At 37.5% G+C, this 23,318-nt stretch overlaps 2 protein-coding genes across 3 annotated transcripts; one reads left to right on the top strand and one right to left on the bottom strand.

Annotated features, from left to right (window-relative positions):
• Positions 1-3,973: 3,973 nt before the first annotated feature.
• LOC120003859 (COP9 signalosome complex subunit 1-like) lies at positions 3,974-10,903 on the bottom strand. Its single transcript, XM_038852991.1, has 6 exons — positions 10,514-10,903; positions 9,612-9,932; positions 5,877-5,993; positions 5,670-5,755; positions 4,695-4,929; positions 3,974-4,406 (listed from the first exon to the last, which is right to left on the bottom strand). The coding sequence occupies exons 1-6, from the start codon at positions 10,901-10,903 to the stop codon at positions 4,230-4,232; spliced, it is 1,326 nt and encodes a 441-aa protein (XP_038708919.1). The 3' UTR covers positions 3,974-4,229.
• A 5,643-nt stretch (positions 10,904-16,546) lies between these two features.
• Positions 16,547-22,724, top strand: LOC120004035 (protein RTF1 homolog). 2 transcript variants are annotated; one of them, XM_038853249.1, is made up of 3 exons: positions 16,547-16,671; positions 16,986-19,038; positions 22,356-22,724. In XM_038853249.1, exon 2 carries the CDS (start codon positions 17,035-17,037, stop codon positions 19,003-19,005), a length of 1,971 nt encoding a protein of 656 aa, XP_038709177.1. In that variant the 5' UTR covers positions 16,547-16,671; positions 16,986-17,034; the 3' UTR covers positions 19,006-19,038; positions 22,356-22,724. The 2 variants fall into 2 exon arrangements, with proteins under 2 accessions (XP_038709177.1, XP_038709178.1); XM_038853250.1 differs by having other exon boundaries at positions 16,564-16,671; positions 16,993-19,038.
• The last annotated feature ends 594 nt before the right edge of the window (positions 22,725-23,318 follow it).

Below are 23,318 nucleotides of genomic sequence, written 5' to 3'. Positions count from 1 at the left end.
AGATTGCATAATATTTAGTGATACTTTGGAATTCTTTTGGAAGCCTATACATACATAACATATATATGTATATATCCTTTTGCGAAATGAACCAATGTTTTACATACATACCCCATCATACTGTGAGATTAAATGTATATCCAGCAGAGAAGGAGAATCATGGATACTTCAACCTTTTTGTTCTTAAGATCTCATCTTTTATTTTTGTCATATATATGTGTCTGATTTGTGTATAAATCAAGTTTTTATCTCAGCCGTTTGTTAGAACCAACGGCTGAAATGAAGGTCCATAAATTTAATAGTTTATGATGTCCACATAAGAGAAAAGTTATATGTATACATATATTTATATGTATATCACCTTAATTTTTACAGGCTTCCTTTTTTCGAAAAACAAAAAAAATTCTCAAAATAAAATTAGAGCCAGTGTGAACAGAGCGTAATTTGCATTGTTGATTAGGAGTTTTCATGGGTAGTTATGGAAAGTTAATCTTTTGTATAAGTATACCAACAATCTTGAAAAATAATTTGTAATTCTATTTTTAGGTGTCAATTATCACCTCAAATAGACAAATATTCTTACTTTTTTTTCTTCCCATTTGCAGGGGTTGAAAAAGCAGCAAGAAGTGCAATAAAATGGAATTATGTGCAAATTAATTGAAGGAAATGTGGGTCAAATTAAACAGATTACATAGATTACTTTACGATTCATGGAAGATTAATATTTCCCTTTTGTGGATACAATTCTTTGGATCTCATGAATTCTTCTAGTAGAGATTGATAGTCAAGTTCAATTCATCACAATAATATCCTACGATTTGCCAAACTACTTAAAGAGAGTAAAGCATAGCAACTAGCATCAAGAATTTACATAACAACTTTGGTGATAGTTTGGTGGACCAAACTGTATAGACTTAGGAGGTCCTGGATTCGATTTTCCTTTGGAGTAATATCTTTGTGGTCACGTACTTGGTTTTGGCCCAACTTATCCCATCGTTAGGTGGGAAACTTTTGTGCGTGCGAGTCTAGTGGCCTGAGTTTGGGCTCATATCGGATGAGTAAAGGATAAAAGTGTATGGTATTGTTCTCGGTTTTTAAAAAAAAAATTCAAGAATTTGCATGGGTCGTGGATGAACGTTTGTGGCTGTAACATGATCTTTTTAGGGCATAAACTATGAGATTTTAGATGATTACACATGAAGTTTTATTTTACGACTTATAATAAGCTCTAGTAAACGGAGTCTAAGGAATTTAAAATGCTTTTTTTTTTCAATCTAGAAGAATAGTTTTGTCAGATTGACTAACATACATGTTTCTAAATAGAACGTTTCGTTTGGTTGAGCTTATATGTTCCTAAAATATTTAAGAAATATGCGAAATATTTATTTATGTTAGATAAGCAAATGAAATTACATTTTTTTCAAATAATCCATTAATGGCTTCCACGCGGTATTCTTTGTCTTCAACTGATTTAGATTCAAACTTTTGTTCCCATTTAGGTTTGAGAGTTACATTTGTGGTTTTTGTTATACTTCATGTCAAAAGGACTACATCTACATATATGTGTCATGTTTTTCCAAAAGACTTAACTCAATCTTTTGAGGATCACAATTAATTATGATAATTTTAGAATATGTATAACTAATAAAAATTATGTATATATATATACATATGTGTGTAACTTCTCTTGTTGAGAGAACATTCAATGGTTATGGTATGCTACGTCGTACGTTGATGTGTTGTACTAAGAGGACAAATAAATTTAATTCTAAAATATATCCCTAATTATTGTGATAACTGATAACCATGTTGAAAAGTTGTAGGTTGATTTTTTTTTTTAGTTAATGAGTGTATATTTATGGTACCTGCAACTGATTTCAACTCAAATTCTTGCAAACTTTGTAACAAGAATTTTATTTTATCATTAAAGAAGAATTTATAGCCTTTGAAACTCTAGATGTTGCAACAACAACAATAAATAGACATTAACACACCTATATATATATGAGGAATTCTCACATAAAGATCTAATGTAAGGGTGTAAAATAAGGATTACGTTTTAATGGCGTGGATGAATGAGATGACAAGTGGAGTCCACTGTTTTGGTTCCCACATGTTTCAAATCAATATATAATTACATTAGACCCGTGAGAATTTATATATATATGCACACTTTCATTTTTAAGGCCAAACGCGTTTACTATTAATTTCTGGCTCAATAAATCCTATATGCTCACTTTGATATAACATCATTAATCTTGTGTTTAATAGGGAATATTAATACTGCATATGCAAACATGGCATGCAGAGGCCAGAGGGTGGCATAATTACAGTGAAAGCAAAGCTCATGATGGCAATTATATGTGTTCTGCATAAGCTTGTCTCCTTTGCATATGCCATCAAGCGGAGAGGGTGGGATGTATGGGGCTCTGCTGTAGCTGTAGTCCATTTTGGGGCCTCCTTTTTTTTTTAAAAAAAAATTTACAATCCTTTATTTTTGTTTCAAATTTTATTTCTAGACCTATTTATTAGGGAGAGTGGCATGCAGGCCCTGTGGGCCCCGTTAATGGAGCCCTTTGTATGGACTTTGCACGTGAAAACTCATTGAGGCCCACATGACGTGCATTGGGCTTTAACTCCTGTACGTACGAAGTTGTACTGTTCAACACTTCAACTCCTCGCTTTCAGATACCTTTGTAGGCCCATTAATAAAGTGTATGAACTGAACCCAACTAATAATATTCAACAGAAGGCCCACCACGTTGTGAGTTTTTTCAAAAGTCCCCCCCTCCCTTCAGCCTTACTGTTCTGGGCTCTACCCTATAAATGTTTATCTATTGTCAGTTTACAAATTACAAGTTTTTGTTGTTTTAGTAAATATAAATCACACGGTATTAGTATACAACCAGGGCCACAGAAGCCAGAGCTCAGATGCAATAATTTTTCATTAGTTGGCTTCAATTCTTACGGCTTATTATTAGGAATTTAACCCTCTCCCGATTCAATTCAGTAGAGGTAACATAGGTAATAACTTACCTCAATGTCAGATAATCAGAGAATAATCCAAATCACGAGCAAACAATTGAGCAAGAACAAAGATAAAAGGGACACCGAGATTTATAGTAATTTATCTGAACGATACGATCTAACAGACTACGTCCACTTTGTTACTAGACTTCACTAAATCAAGAAACAATAGTACAAACACTGAGAACTCTCTCACAAGGTCTTGCCACACTCTCCAACTATTTTTGAGGAATAAGTTACAACCCTAAAAAATAAATTTGTTATTTATATCGAAACAACAGGTCCCTACAGCTGTCCGGACAGTTACTTAACCTATTCGGACACTCAGGTCATCCCGTCCAGACAATACTTTAGACTATAGGTCCAATGAGGATATCTTGCCAAGCTACGCACTTCCATGCATCAAGGCTGTCCGGACGACCACAATCCCTTCCAGACGGCAGCTTCAGATCAATAGCATATCAGATAACATAACTAATCTCCACACTCAACACTTACGAGGCCACAAAAGTTCTTTCCATACCACATTGAGAGCAAAACAGATTTAACTATTACTATGTGAAAATAAAACTTGTCTGCTGTGTATGACAGAACCATATCAATGTTGATTTATAGCAGCGGCATCTTAACCAGATTATGGATGCCAAACTTTCCTGTTTAAAGTTTTAAAACCAACATTTTCAAATGTTTCACCAAACGGAGCCTATACATCCGACAAGGTAGATTAGTTTTCTTGGTGGATAATGTCATGCAAACAAAATGGAAATACTGCAGCAAAACAAGTACTGAATACACTACATCAACACATCCCACATCCCAAAAAGAGAAGTTAACAGGCTTACAGCTTGTTGCATCTTCACATCCCACATCTGGGCAACTTCTGGCCTTTGCTCACTTCCATTGGAGGCAACTTCTAGCAATAAAAACGTAAAAAGAGGCAGGGGCATGTAAAAAATAATTATTGAATAACAATAACTGCAATTTTTTAATCAATCCGAGTATATACAAAATAAAAACATCTGGTATTGATGATTGTAGCATTGGTATCCTGCCATTCTCAAACTACCCCACGAATGAATAGCCAGAATTCTCCACTCTATTTGTAGTCCAAGCCCTACCCATGATTAAAAGGAATCAGTAAAAAAAAACCTTTTGATCATATGCCCTTCCTCCTTCCTTCCAGTTCCAGTTGATGAGCATATTCAGAGTTTCCTAGAAGACTTACTATTGTAGTCATGCTTGATAAGATTTGCTCGCAGCAACATAGACCGCACATCACGGTCAAATTCATTCCCAGTCTGTAGAACCCGTTGGAATGTTGCATTCCTTTGATCAGCATGTCGTGCATACAGAATTTTGTTGTGCGAGTCAATCCGTGCCTACAGTAATCCACACGGAGTTAAACGGCAAAAGTAAGCATGTATTCCAATTCGCAAAAGTTTCACCATAATTAGTTCTAGGTTTTGGTTACTAAATACAATCCAAGACATGCCATACATACTGAAAGTGTCCAAGACCTGTTACGATCCTCATCAGATATACCAAGTGTGCCAATATACAGACGTTAAGAACAGAGCTAACTGAAATTTCCCATAAACAACATGATGAAGCTACTCAAGCATTTTAAGAAGAGGAACATAAAAAAGTAATAACAATAAGCCACACACCTGTATTTGGTTGTCTGTAATCAATGCCTCGAGTTCTTTCTCTAGCCTGCTGACACTTGTTTTGAAGGCATTGGCCATCATACACAGATCTACAGATACAAATGGATGCGTGTACTGGATAAGGGCTTTGTTACGAATTAGATCATACAAGGTCTCGACGTGGTCATGCAAATGGATATCCAGTAACAAGTTTGCTTTAAGATTTCCAAGGTAATCCAGACATGATGCATAATGACTGCCCAAAAAAGAGGAAATACATATATTACGAACAATGCGGTATATAATTGAGATTATTCACCAAAAGCACACTTCTTCATTCACTGGAATTCATAAAAGCGGTAATCCTGTTTGGGAGGAGACAGCAGGGATGCCAATAGGAAAGGAAAATGCAAAAAGGAGAAAGCCAACAATCTACAAAAATATTTTAGTCAGTTCTTGGTGTAAGGGATGTAAAAGACATAAAGGCACATACATAAGACAGACTAGAACCAAGACCCATGCTTTCACTGATAAATATGGCAGGTGCAAGTTTTCAACAAAAGGAATATATGTTTTTACAAAAGAACTCATTTTGCTAGGACTAATATGCTAAAGCAAAACAAAAATGTTGAAAGACTGAAAACCAAATGCCACCTGAAGTCTCATTCACTTGATAATTATCATTAGTATAAGTACTTGGATCATCAACTATGAAATATAGTAGATAATTGAAATCGGAAATATTTGATAGAAGAGGCCCCAAACTAAATTACCTTAAACCATTGGTCATATACATAAAAAAAAGTGCAAATCGCTAAATAAATTCCCATCAGGCACCCTTTGGAATGATTACAATAAATTTTCTTATCAGCCAACAACACAAATTCTCATCATCAGGATTCTTCGATCTAATGCTATCTTGACTTTTAGAATGTCACAGGATTAAAATATTTGCCCAAAAAACATTGGATCACATGTCAGCACAGATCATGGTACCTTGAGTAGAAATCATTAATGAGCTCTCTCACTTCAGGTACCAACTCCAGAAAATTCCGGAAGCTGATATTGTCGATTACTTTGCTCTGCACAAATAAATGCATTAATTGCTAGTGCTTTCTCAAGCTCCTGTCAAGGCAATGCCAAGTAACAAAACTAAAAGACAGGGAGCAAGGAATGGGAGGAGGGTGGGGGTCAAAGCAATACCTTCAATTCCATACGGTCAAAACTTGCCAGTGCACAAAGTCCTCCATATGTTGCAACATCTTGTGCTGCAATAACATCATTGTAAGAAGTTCCCAACTCAGGACCCACTTCCAAAAACTGCACACATACAAAAGACAATATCATGCACAACACTGATCAAAACAATGCTCCATCCCTAATAACACACAAGCACACGGGAAGTCTCAAGTTCATACATCACCACGAGAACCCTACATTAATGATTACTATTCGAAAATCTTAGATATAATTTTAGACCAGTCATAATTTTTCGAAATACTGGTCACTGTTGGTCACGAATAAATATGTAGAACTTTAAGGAAAGATAGACGACTTTGGCTCCAACAACATGAATTAATTCCGTTTCCATGTATCAATATCATATCTAAGTTTCTCTAATGAAGAATCTCCGCTGGTGTTGTATCATAATCACAAACTAGTAAAAATATATTCATTGGTCATTAACAATAAGAAAACATGAAATCCATGTCAATACATGCCAAGAGCCAACAGTTGAAATTGAAATACATGGCTACAATTTGGCGACAAGCGCTATAATAATAAGAATATGAGAAAATAATAAAACCTGAACCTAAGCTAAATTAAGACTTGAGAAAGGTTCAAATGATGCCAAGCCTTGACCATAGTTACCAGGAACTCGATACGCTCCGGGGCATGGTACGAGAACGGAAACGGGGTTTGATTAATTTGTGGTACATTTGGGGGTAGGATTAATTGGTACACTAGTTGGGAACGTGGTACGGTTTGAAGAGTTATTCGGGTCACCACTAAATACTGAATTATATGTTTTCTTATTTTGGATGTATATATATAGATGTATACACACATATAGATGATTATTTAAAATCCTCGAATATGGATACTCGTAGCCAGTGTTTTCAAATGCGAAAACGTAAGGCGATGCGTTATGTCCTCTACAAGGTGAGGCGTAAGTATTGATACGTTGAGGAGTAAGTTTATATATTTAAATATTAAATGTAGTAACCCAACCAAGATAAAAGTATCATTCTTTGGTTTGACATTTCCAAAGATAACCCAACTAAGATCGATTAACTTGACCACGTGATTCCCTCAAAAAAACTTGACCACGTGATGGACATCTTTGGCACCAAAAGAAACTCCCAAAGAGAACCATAGCTGCTGTAAACAGAACCTGAAGAGAAGAAGCAGCTATGAGATCTACATCCACCTGAGAGCAGCCAACCAATCTAAGATGGAAGACTCCTGCTTGTCAAGTCCTGCAGATATTCTCAACCCACTATCGAGTTTTGGATTCCTCCAACACCTCAACCTTCTCTTCCCTGGCAGGAAGCAACACCGACTCAGAGGTGGCGTAGATTGGAGATGATCGGACTTGGAGGTGGCCTCTTTCGACGAAGATGCAGACTAAACCACTAATGAAGATGCAGAGTTGCAGACTCATCTGGAGTTTGTTTCACGCAAGTTGGGCTTGACAGTCTTTATTTTGTATTTTTTTAATTCATTAAACTGGGTAAAACGAAGTAGTTTGGTCAATAAACCTGTGAAGCGTGCGTTTCACAAACGCTGTACGCATCACCACCTTTTACGCCTTTGCTCAAAAATGAGTGCGTATAAGTGGTTTTGAATGATACATATGTTTTGATGCAGTTTTCATCCATTTTGCACTGATACGCGCCTCGAAAACACCTTTCAAAACACTGCTCATAGCACTGCATTTAGAAATAAAACCATTAATTTTGTCTACGCCATTAACTTTGACTAAACCATTCCATGGGCCAATGAGCCAGCAACTAAATGGGCTTGACAAGTTCATCTGATGAGTTATATAATCCAGCAAAAAATAGGCCAAATCCACTTTAATAAAAAAACAGCAAATATTAACTATAAATATAGGGTTTTATTTTATCACAGCCTTCCTTCCTCATATCTGAAACTGCAACAGATTGAGCAAGAGAGAGGGAGACAGAGACTCTCCCAAGCCTGGTACATTTGTCCATCTTATGAGCCAGTGTCAAAATCAATAAAAACACAGTAAAATCAGACGATTTTGGTTTTCCTTTCAGTTTTGAGTCGATTATTCTTGATTCTTACTCGATTTATCAAGTTCTCTCCATTCCCTTTCGATTTAAGGTAGCAAATTTTGGGTCACCCATTTATGCGTCCAAGATCACGTTCCCGAGCATCCCAAGTCGCTAGTGTACTCCGTTCCGGGACATGCATCCCCGTTCGGGGGACCGGGGGTTAGTGTTCCTGGTAACTATGGCCTTGACAAAATAAACATCTGCTTCCCCATGTTTTATACTAATTCGTTACTAGAATAATAAGCTAATATAGTAAAAAAGACCCTACTTCAAAATGAAAACAAAAAAAACTTGACATTAACTACCACACAGACGACCTCTCTCCTATGTGCTGAATCGAAATTCAAAATCATATGGATAGTTCGTTTTAATATTGATACTCTATTCTAAAAATCAAACATAAGTAAGTAAAAAGAAAAGGATGCAACAGAACTACACCATCCTCAACTCACTTCCAAATGTGCAGATATGCTCCCCAGAAGTCACATGGAAAATGCTACAAATACCTCTAACTGAGCGGTTCTTACTGGAAACCACAAGCACATACATAATAACAAAAAAGCATTACCTGCAGAAAAATGATAAACATGTGTTTTTCCAAGTGAAATTTGAGAAAGTCTCATCACCCAAAGCACGAGGATAAGTTGGCTATTATTTCCACACAACCAACAAGACTAAACTTTCACCAATCAGAAATTTTCATAGTAAATACAGATTTTTAAAGCAAAAAATCTGACTCACTAGGACACTGCAATATAAAAGTCTTTCTTAGATGCAAATTTTTTTTCATTAAGGGGCACTAAAAGACCAATACCGAAAAAGTAAGGTACAAAGTATTACGAATTACAAAGAAAGAAAATAAAGGACAGAAAGAGCACTGGGTTACATTAAAATTCAGAGTTCCATAAAAGTTTCCATTATCAATTGACAACCAAAACCTGATGCAGGGCAGCAGTTAGTTATTATACTTTCTTATTATATTTTTTAAGTTTAGAGTATCCTTTTTTTTTTTGAAGAGGTTTCCCTTTTAATCACGTAGTCAAATAAAGGCAGGCCTTAAGCCTTAGCCCATGGAGACTATGTGCTTCTAGGATTTCTAATATTTGCTAGGATTTCAGTGTAACTTCTATTTAAAGGCTTGCTTGGGTCACTAATGAAAGAGACTGAAAATTTTACAGCAATAATTTGCGATAGCAGAGATTCCTTTACAAGCTTAGTGACAGGTTGAGAGGGGAATGTGAGCCTATCTGAGCCCTACCCGAGAGATTCAGGGTACTACTATTCTTGTTAGCTAGACCTAGGAATTGAGAACTTTGTCCTAGGTTCTCGATTTGGGAATAATTTAGGGTCAGGGTTTATGATTTTGCTAAATACTAGTCAAAAACTACATCAAAACCTGGTCATAGTGAGCAAGACAGTAAGCTATCCATAAAATTCTCCAATTCCATGTGTTCCCATAGAAGAGTGTTGTTTCTTCCAACCACAATAACAAGCAGTAACCATAAAAGCCATATAATGCACATGGAATTTCTGAAGAACGGCCAAAATAAAATTTTGAAATAAGACCATCTTAAATCCAGCTTCCAGCCAGGGAGAACAACAGAAAACAAAGAAAACATGTTCACTGACAAACCTTACGTGCAGCAAGCTTGTATTTTTTAGCCTCCAGGTGAGACAATCCAGCAGCACAGCGAAGTTTTGCTGCTGTAACAGGGTCTAGGGCCTCTGGTGTTTGTTCTGCTTTGCTAACATAGCTTGTCACATGAGTAAACTGACCCATTTCAATGCTGACCAGGATTGCGCTCGTACACATTTGAACTATATGTTTTGACGTAGTGCAATAATCACGAGTACGAACAAAGCTCTTAAAAGCATCCCCAAGAGCACCGTGAGAATAGTAAAATTCACCAAAATCATTGTACCCCATTCTTATGCTTTCTTTGATCAAGTTTGTCTGTGCAAACCATTAATAGAGGCTGAATTAGCTACAGTTGAGTAATATAACTGGAAGAAAAAAACAACAGCATTTCTCACACAGCTGGGAGTATAAAGATCCTCAAATAATCTCTTTGATTAGGAAGTAGGCGAAAATATCATTGAATCAAATTTATTATTGTCGACCTCTGACACCCGGAGACTTATGCATGTATATGCATTCCTGTGAGAACTCCTAATGAGAAACATACCACGCCACAGAATTGGTTATTATCCTTCAGGCAAAAAGTTCTAAGACGACATAATTATCAAAGTACAACGGACCTAATCTTACTATGTAAATTAGGAGTAAAACTGCCATTGCCAAATCCATGGCAAGAAGAAAACTCAGTCGAGAGAATAGTTTGGCCTGAAGCTAAATCCAATCAAGGATTCGGTTTATCTGAGTTACTGAAGAGTTCACGTCACCAACATAAAGACCATATGGCACCGTCTTGGTTAAGAAAATATATATTTAAAATGGCAAGTTCATGAATATAAACCTAAATATAAACAGGCTTTTATATGCCAAATCTAACTATTTATGTTTAAATGCGTTACCCTATATGCGTTGAGTTCATTCTCGAGCTTCTCCTTCCTTTGGTCAGCCCTGCGATCAACCATCTCACACCAGGCGTTATCCACGCCGTACTTGGGACCCAATCGACCATCTATCTTCTGCACGACCTCCCGGAAGAGCTGCGTGTTCTCGCTCTTCTTGATCTCGTCGTAGGCCATTCGGAGGGCCTCCACTTGCATCGCGGGGTTCCCACAGTGGTCGGAGATAAACAAGAGCCGCATGATCTTTGTTCTCCCAACATAGAGCCCAGCATAAGCCTCGATGTCAAGCTGCTCGCCGCTAATTATAGGTCTTTTGTGATTCGTATCGTCACCGCCGTTTGCATAGATCTCGTCAATCATTGGTCCCGCGGAGTCGTCCTCGCCTTCCATGGTGGTAATGATGGTCTCTCTGCTTGTCTTAATTGGGAGTGTAAAGCCCTAGAGAGTTGGGTTGGGGAATTTGAGGGTTAGGGTTTTGTTCAGGTCACTCCGATAGTGTGATTTTCTCGGTCTAATTGTCGTTCGGAATCAGTTTTATCTTTGGAACTACCGTGGGAGCAAGGAGAATCGGCGCATACGTGGAGTATGTATTGGGCGATAGTTTGGGCTTGGAAGGCCTAGCCCAATATAATAGGTTTCGTTTGGGTGCTTGATTATGTAGCCCAATTACGCTTGTGTCGGGCCAACCGTTGCAGCCGTTAGTGACCGGGTACGTAGGATTACAATCACAAACTATAAATTAGAGCTGAATTGGAAGGATTGAGGGGTATGCACTGGTTATTAACCGGTTCAGCTTTTGAACCGTCAGATCTGAGAGCCATGATCTGATGGTTATTATCCTCCTAATTTTTTAATTAATAAATGTAGAAGAAAAATACACAATAAAAAGGTTTGTGTGCTGAAGGGGAATGGTGAAGATTGGATTTGTCGATTTGAAGAGTTTAGTCCAAACTCCAAAACATGTTCTATAGTTACACAACTTTGATATATTTCTCCCCAGCACCCCCGCTGACCAACAAAAGGCTAAAAAGCCAAGATCTTTATAAAATACTGAACAAGAGTCTGATTCGATTTGGAGAAGGATGAATCAAACTATTTCTTCTAGGGCCCATCCTTCACCATCGATTTTGTAGTTGCAGAGGCGTTCCATCACTATGAAACTTAGGTCATTCAGTTGCAGTTGAGAGAGCCAATTTCACTCCCTCTCTTTGTCGATGCCACTGATTGATCTTATTCAAACATACAAGGAGGAAGACCAACAGAGCGGCGAGGAGGAGGAGATAGACCTGCCAACAACGGCGAGATGGAAAGAAGAACCAATTTCAGTCCCTCTCTTCTGCCAAGCTACTCAATAAAAACTTCAACAGAGAGAAACCGTGAGATTTATTTGGTTGATTTTGATTTTAAGAGAGAGAAATAGTGATATTTGGTTATTTTGTTTTTACAAGAGAATACAACTGTAGAGTCTGAACCTAAACATGGGGATAAAGATGAAGATAGATAATTGGGAAAGGTGAAAGATTTATCATCGTCAAATCAATACTCTCAAATCTAACGGCTTCAAAGCTGAACCGGTTAATAACCAGTGCATAACTGCACCGACACCCCCCTCAATCCGAATTGGAAGGGGTTAATGTCACTTGTTACTAACAAATAGATCATATTACAACTCAACCCCTCAAGTTTCAAATGTGTCATTTTGACTGTTGATATGACTGAGTTATTACACATTTAGGATTTGCTAAGGTTCGGTCAATCAATTTGATGACATGACACATTGATTGGATGGAAACCGTTTAAAACATGACATGGCAAACGGTGAAATGATGTGTCAGTGTCACCGTTACATGCATCTGTAGGTTGACACGTGGATTAGGGCTTACAATGATTGGCAGGAATCTGAGAGTAATCTAGGAGGGAAAAATCTAAGAGAAAATTTGGGGTTATAGACTTATAGGGTTATATCTTGCAAACCTTAATGATAGTCCGCCTTTTAGGAAAAAAATATTTGTCTTCTTTATACTTTGCTGCGTTGCAGATTCTCTTTGGTTTTGAGATAGTTGCTTGCTCAGGTATGGTAGATCGAGTTTAATCACCGATTGAGAGTGCGTTTCTCGGTTGTTCTGACGTTATTTTTTATTTATTCTTCTGGTTTTTGTTTTCATTGAGGGTTAGTATAATAGTTTATGATTTTAGTGGGTATCTGTTTATGTCTTTGTTTATGTGATGGTCCCGAAGTTTTCATTGAAGGTATTGCTTTACAATGGCATCGTTGACTCACAAAATCGAAAGTCCCGCTAACTTGGGATGATTTCACTAAGGATTTGCTACGTCGCTTTGGACCCACCGAATTTGATGATCCGTCCGAGGCACTCACAAGGCTTAAACAAACCATGATAGTGGATGCTCTCATGGAGGAGTTTGAAAAGATCTCTCACCTCATTGATGATTTACCTGAACATTTTTGTAATTGGGTGTTTTATAGCAAGCCTCAAAGATGAAGTCTGTCTTGATGTCAACATAAGGAAACCTTGTACATTATCTAAGGCAATCGGAGTTGCTCGTTTGATTGAAGAACGCAACACCATACACAAAAAATTCAGCACTTTTCCACACTTCTTATTCACCAGTAGTACATCCTAAACCCTTACTACTACACAAAACTGCAATTCTACCACCACCACTACTGTCGATCTCCTTGGACCACCACCTCACCAGAAATCCAACCCTTTCCCTAACACCTCAAAAACATCATTTAAACAGATTACAGGTCAAAAAGCCAAAGAGCGAAGAGACAAGGGTACATCCTAAACCCTTACTACTGTGATGAAACAGACACACTCGGCCATTGATATACCCAACCCCGACTTTTCATGATTGAAGATGTTTTAGTCCCTGACTACCATCCACAAGAGCCAACCCCACCTCCTGATGAAACTATCCCAAATTTCTTAAGGGTACATATCGCCCAAAAATGAAAATTCTGGTTAAGTGGAAGGGAGCACCTAGAGAGGATGCAATGTGGGAAAATCATTGGAGACTTTCTAAGTCATCTCCAGAGTTTATCCTTGCAGACAAGGATATTCCGAGTGATGGGGTTTGATACGTCTAAGATTGGTACCTGCCATCCACTATGGTTCCAACATTTGAGGAGATGAGAAGGTATCATGGGTAGTTATGATTGGGTCATGGGTAGTTTTGCAATGTTGTTGTTACCAATTGTTTCATTAGTGGTTGCATGAGTTAGTACTTGCACCTGTATGCACGTTTTATCAGTAGTTACATTGCATCAGTTAATTAGTAAGGCAGTAAAGGTGGCTTAGAGGAGGGAAATGGTAGACAGTTATTCTACAAAGTATCTTCAGTCTAATTCTTCTCTATTCTCTTCTTCTCTAGTCTCTTCTTTTCTGCAATCCCTCCTCTGTTCTTCATTTTGTGCGTATCATAGTGATGATGGAACTGATTATGTTATTGATTATGAAATTGATGATGGAGGTAATGCTACTGATGGTGTAGATAATGAACATGGGGATGATGGAGTTGGAGATAGTGGAGATGATGGAGATTGAGTTGATGGTGACAAGTCTAGTTTAGCAACTGTGATGATGATCCAGACTTCAAGATGGTGTACGAGTTTGATGAACTAGAGAGCTTAGCATTTTCTATTGATGAGGGTGGTGCAGGTGAGGGTAAGAAAGTTAATTCCAAGGGTGAGCGGCCGCCTCTTCTTAAATATTTTTTTATTAGTACATATATTTTTAGAAAAATAAATTTACTAATGGATTTTGCCTCTTAAATATTGAGAAAGAAAAATAAACATTAAATTAGCCTCATATGTGTTGGACCCAGCTACATAGACCAAGTTTAAACACTAATAACAACTCCAAGTGCTCATGATCGAATTCCGAATGAGATTATTATGCAATATTATCAAAGCATGAGAACTAGAAAAAAAAAAAGAATTGTAAATGTTTTATCAAATTTATGGATTTAATTTTTACTTTTACCTTAACGTCATTATAGTGATATATATAGAATCAAAAAAAAAAATCAAAGGCGTTGCTCTCAAAACCCCCGCACTAAGTTCTGCCCCCTTATGTCTGATGCTGGATCTGCCCCTAGTTTTACCTTTGAATTAGAAATGGAGTTCACTTATATGTGCAAGGTGGTTATAAGATTAGGTTTATTAAAAAAGAACCTAAAAGATGTCAAGTGAAGTGTGCATCCAACTATCCTTGGATGGTATGGTGTTCTCAAGTAACTGGTGAGGCAACCTACCAAATCAAGACATATGTCAAAAGACATAGATGTGGTATATCTATGTTCATAAAACAAGCCAATTTCAAATGGCTTGGAGAAAAACTTGGGGACAAAATAAGGAGTGAGTCCAATGTTAGTCGTGGCCAACTAGTTGCATATGTGAAGGAAAATATAGCATTGGATATCACCAATACCTATGCATTTAGAGCCAAGAGAAAAGCCTTAGAGATAATAGAGGGTAAGAACACATAATAATCTACTACCTTGAGAAACTACTTTGCAGAGTTGCTAAACACAAACAGAGGCTCCACTTGCACAATCCTGTTGGACAGACGCACTCTAGAGGATCCACCAATATTCCATAAGGTGTATATCTGCCTGAATGCATTAAAGAGTGGTTTTCTGTCAGGATGTAGACTACTCATTGGTCTAGATGGATGCTTTTTGAAGACCATATAAAGGTATTAACTGCTAATTGTGGTGGCACGTAATGGAAATAATGGGATATTCCCAATTGCTTGGACAGTTGTGGGGAGAGAGAACACAAACTCTTGGTCCTGATTTCTGAGAAAACTTCTGCTTGACATTGGCTCACTTGATGATAAGAGATGGTCATTCATCTCAGATAGGCAGAAGGTAATAATTGTAGTTGTCAATTATTATAAATATTTGTCTTAGATAGGCATATTGTCATCAAATTGACTGACCGAACCTTATCAAATTCTAACCGTGTAACAACTTAGTAATATCAGTGGTCAAAATGACATGTTTGAAATTTGAGGAGCTAAGTTGTAACATTATCTATCTGTCAGTGGCCAAAAGTGATATTAACTCAAATTGGAAGATATGAGAACCTTTATTATTTTCGTAGACATTAAAATAAAATTTATTTATCTCAATATGTTTGGAAGGTTATAATACAATGAAGAAAAATAGTTCATGTCTATCATTTTCATGGTGTGGCTTATATCATTTTTTAAACCGATAACTATATTATACAAGTTTGCCCTTTGACCATTTTATATGAGTCTAAACTCGAGTCATCAAGCCTGAGTGCACATAATTTCTGACCTAACGACAAAATAAGTTGGAACAAAATCTAACGCATGGCTACAAGGATATTGCTCCCAGTGAGAACAAAATCTTTTGAATCTATATAGTTTGGCTCCAAAAAAATTTATCATTATGCTATCATCCAAGTGGATTTTTCTTAATTGCTTAGATCCTTAGCTATTAAAGAATCGCTTTGATCTACCTTGAAAAAAGAAGCATCTTTGCTCTAGTCTACACAACTTAGTTTCATAATTTTGATTGCTATTTACTTTAGTAAGAAGTAAGAACACTTTAATTAACATTTTGTGAGTCTCTTCTTGACAACATTTACAGGAAAATATGATATATAAATATATTTAAAATTTGTGATGAATTTATGATTTCTTTTATAGATATATTTTAAATTTTATCTTCTGAATTTCTTAATTACTTGAATAGCAAGAGATTTTTTGTTGTTTTTTTTGTTTGTTTGGGATTGGGCGAGTATATAGAATATAAAATCATAAATGTATAGTATTTTATATAATAACCAAATTTTCTTGAAAAAAAAATAAATTCATTATGATTGGACATGACAATTCTAATTGATTGATATAAACTCAAAACACTCCACTTCCACTATGATGTATTTAATTTTTGTTCTGAAAAAATTAATAAATTCTTTATGCAAAAATATTACACATTTATAATAAAGATTTTTTTATCGATATAAAAAGTCCACGTAGTCCATACTTTCCTTCTCCCGCTCTCTCCTGCTCTGCGACATAGACAGGAATTCTAACCCTAAAACGCATCCTTTCCGGGTCTTGGCTTTCCCGTCACGAACAGTTGCAGTCCGCTTATAGGTATGTTATTTTCTTCTTCAATTTTGGGTGATTTGTATGTAGAAGCAAATAATAACTTGGTAAGGATCGCCGATCCGATTTTTCTCTCGATCCCCATACGAGAATGGTATTGTAGGATTGTTTCATCTTTCACGATATACCAACTCGATACGCACGAATTCAGAGTATTTACTGATATTAACAACTATGGATAGATGTAAAACCTAAGCATCGTGGAACCAAATCGAAAGGACCTTAAAATAATCTTAATCCCACATTTATGACTTGTATCAGGTTAGTCTTTATGTGATTTCATTTTAATGCTGATTTTATAGATTGAAGCTGAACTGAATTGTTGCTGAGACTAGAGAGGTGAAGTGAACAATGGCAGAAGAGGCGGATTTAGAAAATATGTTGCTGGAGGCAGCAGGAAGAGGTACAGCTGGCAGAAACCGACGCTCAATTCCTCCTAAGAGGAGACGGGAGGGTTCGTATTCTGACTCTGGGGATGATGCCTCTGATGGTGATCGAGGTTATTCTGGCCGGAAGCCCTCAAGGTCTCAAGTTCCTTTGAAAAAGAGGCTGGATGCTGATAGAGATGATGAACATGGGATTCAAGGGGAGGGTGATTATGAGGATGATGGTTCTGATCGTGAGGGGGACAGCAGCGGTGAATCTGTTGTAGGAGAGGATCTTTACAAGGATGAGGCTGACAAAGAAGAGCTTTCGCATTTGACTGAACTTGAAAGGGAGATGATTCTGTCAGAACGAGCTGATAAGAAAGGTGATAAGAAGTTAGCAGAGAAATTTAGATCAAAGCGGGAAAATGAAAGAACCACCAGATCGAGAAAGGAGACCCCTCCTCTTCCATCATCTCGTGGAGTGCGGTCTTCAGCTAGATCTGCAGATAGATCAGCTGCCAAGGATGACGCATTGAATGAGCTGAGAGCAAAACGTTTGAAGCAGCAGGACCCGGAGGCACATCGTAAGTTGCGGGATGCATCTAGAGCAAGAACGGGAGGGCAGGGCTTCTCACCAATTAAGAGAAAAACTACTATTTCGGCGGCATTAAGTAGCTCCAGTCAGAGTGACAGTGAAAATGGATCTCACAGTGATGATGAAACGTCAACCGGAGATGGTGGAATGGCTGACAGCGACGATGACAGGGGTATGCTTGGATCAGATGGGCCAACATTTGAAGATATAAAGGGGATTACAATCCGGAGGACTAAACTTGCAAAATGGTTCATGGAGCCATGGTTCGAGGAGGTTATTGTTGGTTGCTTTGTTAGGGTTGGGATTGGGAGGTCAAGGAATGGGCCTGTCTACAGGCTTTGCATGGTCCGGAATGTCGATGCCACAGAACCTGACAAAGCTTACAAACTAGAGAGCAAGACAACCCATAAGTATCTCAATTGCATCTGGGGCAGTGAAAATTCAGCTGCAAGGTGGCAGATGGCTATGGTATCAGACTCCGCACCAAATGAAGAGGAGTTTAGACAATGGGTGAGGGAAGTAGAGCGAACTAGCGGCCGTTTGCCAAGTAAACAGGATTTGGATGATAAGAAGGATGCATTAAAAAAAATAAACTCATTTGTCTACTCTCCTGAAACTGTGAAGCAGATGTTGCAAGAGAAGAAGTCTGCCTCATCAAGGCCATTGAATGTTGCAGCTGAGAAGGAGAGGCTAAGGAGGGAGTTGGAAATTGCAGAAAGTAAGCATGACGAGGCAGAGGCGGGGAGGATCAAATCTAGACTGCAGGAACTGGAGGCAGCCAGGCAAGCACCGGAGAAAGATTCCAAGGCTCTTAAACTGGCTGAGATGAACAGAAAGAATAGGGTTGAGAATTTTAGAAATGCATCAGGGTTAAAACCAGTAAATACTGGCTTGAAAGCAGGGGAGGCTGGATATGATCCTTTTTCAAGGAGATGGACTAAGTCAAGGAACTACTATCTTTCAAAGCCTAATGGTGGAGATGCAGCTGTAGCACCTAGTGATGTTGTCAATGGCACAGTTGCAGCTGCAGTCACTAATGGATCAGGAGGGGTAATATCCGAGGCCTTAGCAGCTACAACAGCAGCATTGGAAGCTGCTGCCGGTGCAGGGAAATTGGTTGATACAGGTGCTCCTGTGGATCAAGGGACTGAATCAAATGTCTTGCACAATTTTGAGATTCCTCTCTCTTTGGTTGCACTTCAGAAGTTAGGTGGGCCGCAGGGATCTCAGCCAGGATTCATGGCAAGGAAGCAGAGTATAGAAGCCATTGTTGGTTACCTTGTCCCGGAGAATGATGGTCGGAGACATGCTCTGACCTTGACAGTTGGTGATTACAAGAGAAGAAGAGGACTTCTCTGAAAGACGATGCCGCACCTTGGAGTTTTTTCCAAGGTAAAATTTTCGGTTCAACTTTTTTGATAAGCACTATTTCAGTGGCTAGTTTCTGAAGGCTTTGCTCCATTTGGGTTTGAGTAATGAAGTATTATATCCAACAGAAGGAAACTGTATTTAGGATGTATATAGGTAGTAACCTATGTTTGTTTATTCTATGATGGTTGAATTGGTTGTCTTGGGATCATGGCATGGTTTGCCATTAACATGTGTCCTTTTCTTTTATCCTTTTTTTTCTTCTCTTGAATAGAAATTTGTTTGAGGCACCAAGCTGGTGCAAATCAGATATAACAAAGTGGCTAAATTTATAGCCTTAAGAAGATTGTTACAAAGGAAGATACACCATAGTTAAAGCCACTAAATCAGCTATCCGTCAAACTGTCAAAACCAGGCTCTTTAGAATTCAAAATCCTACAATTCCTCTCCATCCAGTTCAACCAAATATTGGGCAGAGGAAGCATCTGAATGATTCTTTTCCAATTCTTGTTAGTGCGGGCCATGGGGTGCTCCAGGCTACAAATTCCTTCTCCATAGTAGGGCATGATTCCTAGTTGATATGCAGTAGTTTCAAAGCTACTGATCAGACTTTTTTAGACCAGGGGCAATGATGCACTAGATAGTTGATAGCTTCTTCGTTAGAATCACGAATACAGCATCTGTTCCCAATTAGAAGCCGAGGTCTTGGAAGTTTTTTCCAGCATTAAAATGGTCCCAAATCACTTCCTAACAGAATAATGCAACATTTGGAGGGGGCTTTAGATTTTCAGATGCTGTGCCATGGCAAATGAGGGTTGGTGTGATACTTCATACTTGTGTTGTACGAGACATTTAAGAACCTATAGAAGAATCCAATGGGGACATTTAAGAACCTATAGAAGAATCCAATTCCCCATCCTGAGCAGCTCCAGAGAAATTAATATACCATGAAATACCGGTGCTAGAGAAGTTGACTAAGTCATTGATCATGCCTCATTTTGATTTTAGAGAAGTTTGGCCAGTTTGTGGGCTTCCCAAATCGAATGGATATCACTGCACCAGCCTTGAAGCAAGTCACAGAAGACCACTGTTCCCATCCTTTCCTGACATGGTTCCGAATTCTAGTGCCATGGACTTCTCTACTTTGATTAGGATCCAACCATAGCTATGCAAACCATATTTGGCTACTTTCACCTTTCTCCATAGGTGATTCTTGTAAATGTTAAACTTCCAGAGTTCCAGGGCCATGCCCTCAGTAAAGCTTTATTAAAAGAGAGCAGAGATGTAATTCTTAGCTGTGGTAACGTTATCGAGTTCTGCTTCACTGGATTAAATTTTCTTTTATCCAAGCCTTCACCTCAAAGAAATCTGCACATAGTGGCTAGCTTCTCTCTATCCATCAGATTACAAGTGACTATTTGTTTGATTTTCAACAAAGCTTATCATAATCTTCATAATCTGCCAGTGCAAAGTGCAAACCATGCCTAGAGCTATTTTGCAAACATATTCCCAGACAATTCATTCCTCTTGTTTATTAATTCCCTATAGCCATTACCACTATTGATTGGCTGAAAAGATGCAAAGCCAATCTTATGATCTTCGGCCACATCTTGATGCTATTAAATCCTTGCTCAGTTAAGCCAGAATAGTTCAATGCCACAGAAGTTTGGTAATTCCATCTTCTATATTTCTTTGTTTTCCGTGATGGTGTATTTAGTCTTTTCCTAATCTTTTGATGACCCACCTCTTTTAGTTAAAAAAATCCGTCTAATGTTAGCATTAGTGCTAGGTTTCATTCAGAACACAAAATAGAACCACTAGAAAAACCTTCAGTTTAGGATGTGAAGAAAAACCTCAGTTTAAATCTTAGAGAGTGTGAATAAATAGGATGGCTTATGAAACGATCCATTGAGCGTGAGGCTCAGACTTGAAAGTTCCAATGTGATTATATAGCAAGCTTAGTAGACACGTTGACTTGAGCCTTGCTTGCAGGTATTGTTGTCTGTATATATTTTAATGTCTTTTATATTTAAATATTTCTGTATTTTTTGTGCTTAATGTATTACGATAATATTGAGAGGAAAAAATGTGATTATATTAGCACTAGATATTATTTGCCATTTATATTATACTAATATGTTGGACAAGTTTATGCCAACTTCATTGAAATGATTTTCATAAATTAGCTGCTGTTTTTAGTCAAATTCAATGTCAAGAAAGGGGTTGAGTTTAACAACTTTTATAAGTTGTCGGGGCTCACTCCAAGTTCGAGTTTGGTATTTCAGGAAACAAAGCCAAGCTTGGCGCAGTTCAGCTTTTCTCATTCGTGCCCCTAATTTATCTTAGTTATTTTATTATTATTTACGTTTCATCGGAATATATTTGTTAGATAAAAGTGGCTGCTATATTGTTGATGTGTATTTAATCAGAATCTCATGGAATTTCTTATTCTAGCCTTGTCTATTAGTTTTTCAAAAACATTTCAGAGAGGTGTCTTGTGGGACACGTAGGCTTGTACTGTGGAAGTCTGAAGTAGAATCCATAAGCTAATATCTTTAGATCAGGGTTATGTAATTTGGAATTATAAGCTCTCTAATACATCATGTTCTTGTTGTCGGAAATTTGGAATGATCTGATGATCAGGAAGTACTGCCACGCCACCACACAAACTCTAAAGCCTAAGAGCGAAATCCTAACCCATCTACTCTGTTACTCTTCTTCACCCTCTGTCTTCCCTCGGTCCTCCCTCCTTGTATGCTCTGTTGAGCTTTATCAACGTGAGACTCAACATCCATGCAGTGAGGCCACACTTTGCTGAGTTAACATTCTTGGAACACTTACTTGCATTCCTACATCTAGTTAATTACAGAAAAGGATGGTCTACCGTCTATGGTTATTAACTTTCGGTAGTTGCTTTTTAAAGGCCAGAGCAGCTTTCTTTCTCCCATCAATCTTAGATGAAAACCTAATAGAGGATTCTCTCTGTAAATCTTTTATACTTGTTGGTGCTTTGTTCTATATGTACTAAAGCTAGTATTGACTTATATAAGCCATTGGTTTCACAATAGGTGTAGAAGAAGTCTGCTACGTTGAAGTTCTAGGCTTGCAAATTCAATTTCTTCATCACTTAGACTCTTCATAAGTTCAAATTCCATTTAGAAGTAAGAATATACATAAGTTACAACTTTGGTTTTGGTTGATGACCTATCTCACATCTACATCGTACCAAGTTACAATTTGAAATTGCTTCTAAAGCGGATCATATGTTTTAAATCTTCTGTATATTCTGATTTCATCATAAGAGGTTTAGTAATATTTCTTTAATGTGTGTTTCATTGCAGACGATCTATCCGGGATGAGGGGGCTCGAAAATTTAATGCTGCGAAATCTGTTCTCTCTGGCAACTCCACTTACACAGTTGGGGTACTTTATATTGTGCAATTTTTGAGCTCTGTATATATGAAAGTGTATCAACATTTGATACTTTGCGGAGGTAAGTTGTGCTTTCTTTTCTACTGGGACTCACGTTCTTTAGATATTTCCTAAGAAGTTGATTTTATAGAACAATTGTTTGAAATAATTTGTTTTATGTTATTTGTTGCAATGTATTACATTCCCATGTGATTGGTGGTATAATCAGAAATACTTTATGTGCTTTTGTATCCTTGACTATATGCTTATTCAAGAAGAGATTCCCAGTTTATTATATACTTGATTGATGTCTTTGAAAAACAAGCATCAAACTAACAAATTATCTTTCATAGATTCTTTGTTTATTGTTATGTCCATATCAAGCTAATAATTTTTTCCAAGATTCACGAGCTGTATTGTTTATTTTTCTGCTAAGATAAAATATAATTTTGTATTAGGGGTAATCAAATAATTACTTTTTGTGTTACAATAGGAAAGGCGTATTACCGGCTTTTTTGTATCTCTCTACCACTGAAATTGAAAAACTGAAAGATTTACCGGCGTTTATTGTAAGTGCCACTAGAATGAACCGTTTTTGTTACGATCTCATTACAGTTTTTTTGTATCCGATAAAAAACAATGTTATTCAGTTAAGATGATGTTCTGGTGTTTGTTTTACGACGATTTGAGCTGCTATAAAGTTGCTTTTTTAATCCCTGAAAATGGTGCAACTCATGAGGGATTCTGTTTACTTGAGTTTGTAAGTCTTGTGCTGAATTGCACAACTTTGTTCTTTAAGCCGTTTACAGATTCGCTTATTTTGTAAAACTTTATAGTGATGACTAATGATGATTTTGATTTGAAAAAGATGTTGGGTCAACCTGTTTGCTGCA

The sequence above is a fragment of the Tripterygium wilfordii genome, chromosome 8 (assembly GCF_013401445.1).
Source record: "Tripterygium wilfordii isolate XIE 37 chromosome 8, ASM1340144v1, whole genome shotgun sequence".
Classification (NCBI taxonomy): domain Eukaryota; kingdom Viridiplantae; phylum Streptophyta; class Magnoliopsida; order Celastrales; family Celastraceae; genus Tripterygium; species Tripterygium wilfordii.
Note: the sequence above shows the minus strand (reverse complement) of the source record. Positions and strands in the feature narration are given on the sequence as shown.

What these genes read in the sequence shown, in the direction of transcription:
- LOC120004035 (XM_038853249.1), top strand. Translation starts at nt 17,035, where the DNA reads ATGGCAGAAGAGGCGGATTTAGAAAATATGTTGCTGGAGGCAGCAGGA.
- LOC120003859 (XM_038852991.1), bottom strand. Translation starts at nt 10,903, where the DNA reads ATGGAAGGCGAGGACGACTCCGCGGGACCAATGATTGACGAGATCTAT. An exon ending in ATGAACTCAACGCATATAGG is followed by an intron (nt 9,933 to 10,513) that starts GTAACGCATTTA and finishes TGGTTTGCACAG; the next exon opens with ACAAACTTGATCAAAGAAAG. An exon ending in TTGACCGTATGGAATTGAAG is followed by an intron (nt 5,756 to 5,876) that starts GTATTGCTTTGA and finishes TTATTTGTGCAG; the next exon opens with AGCAAAGTAATCGACAATAT.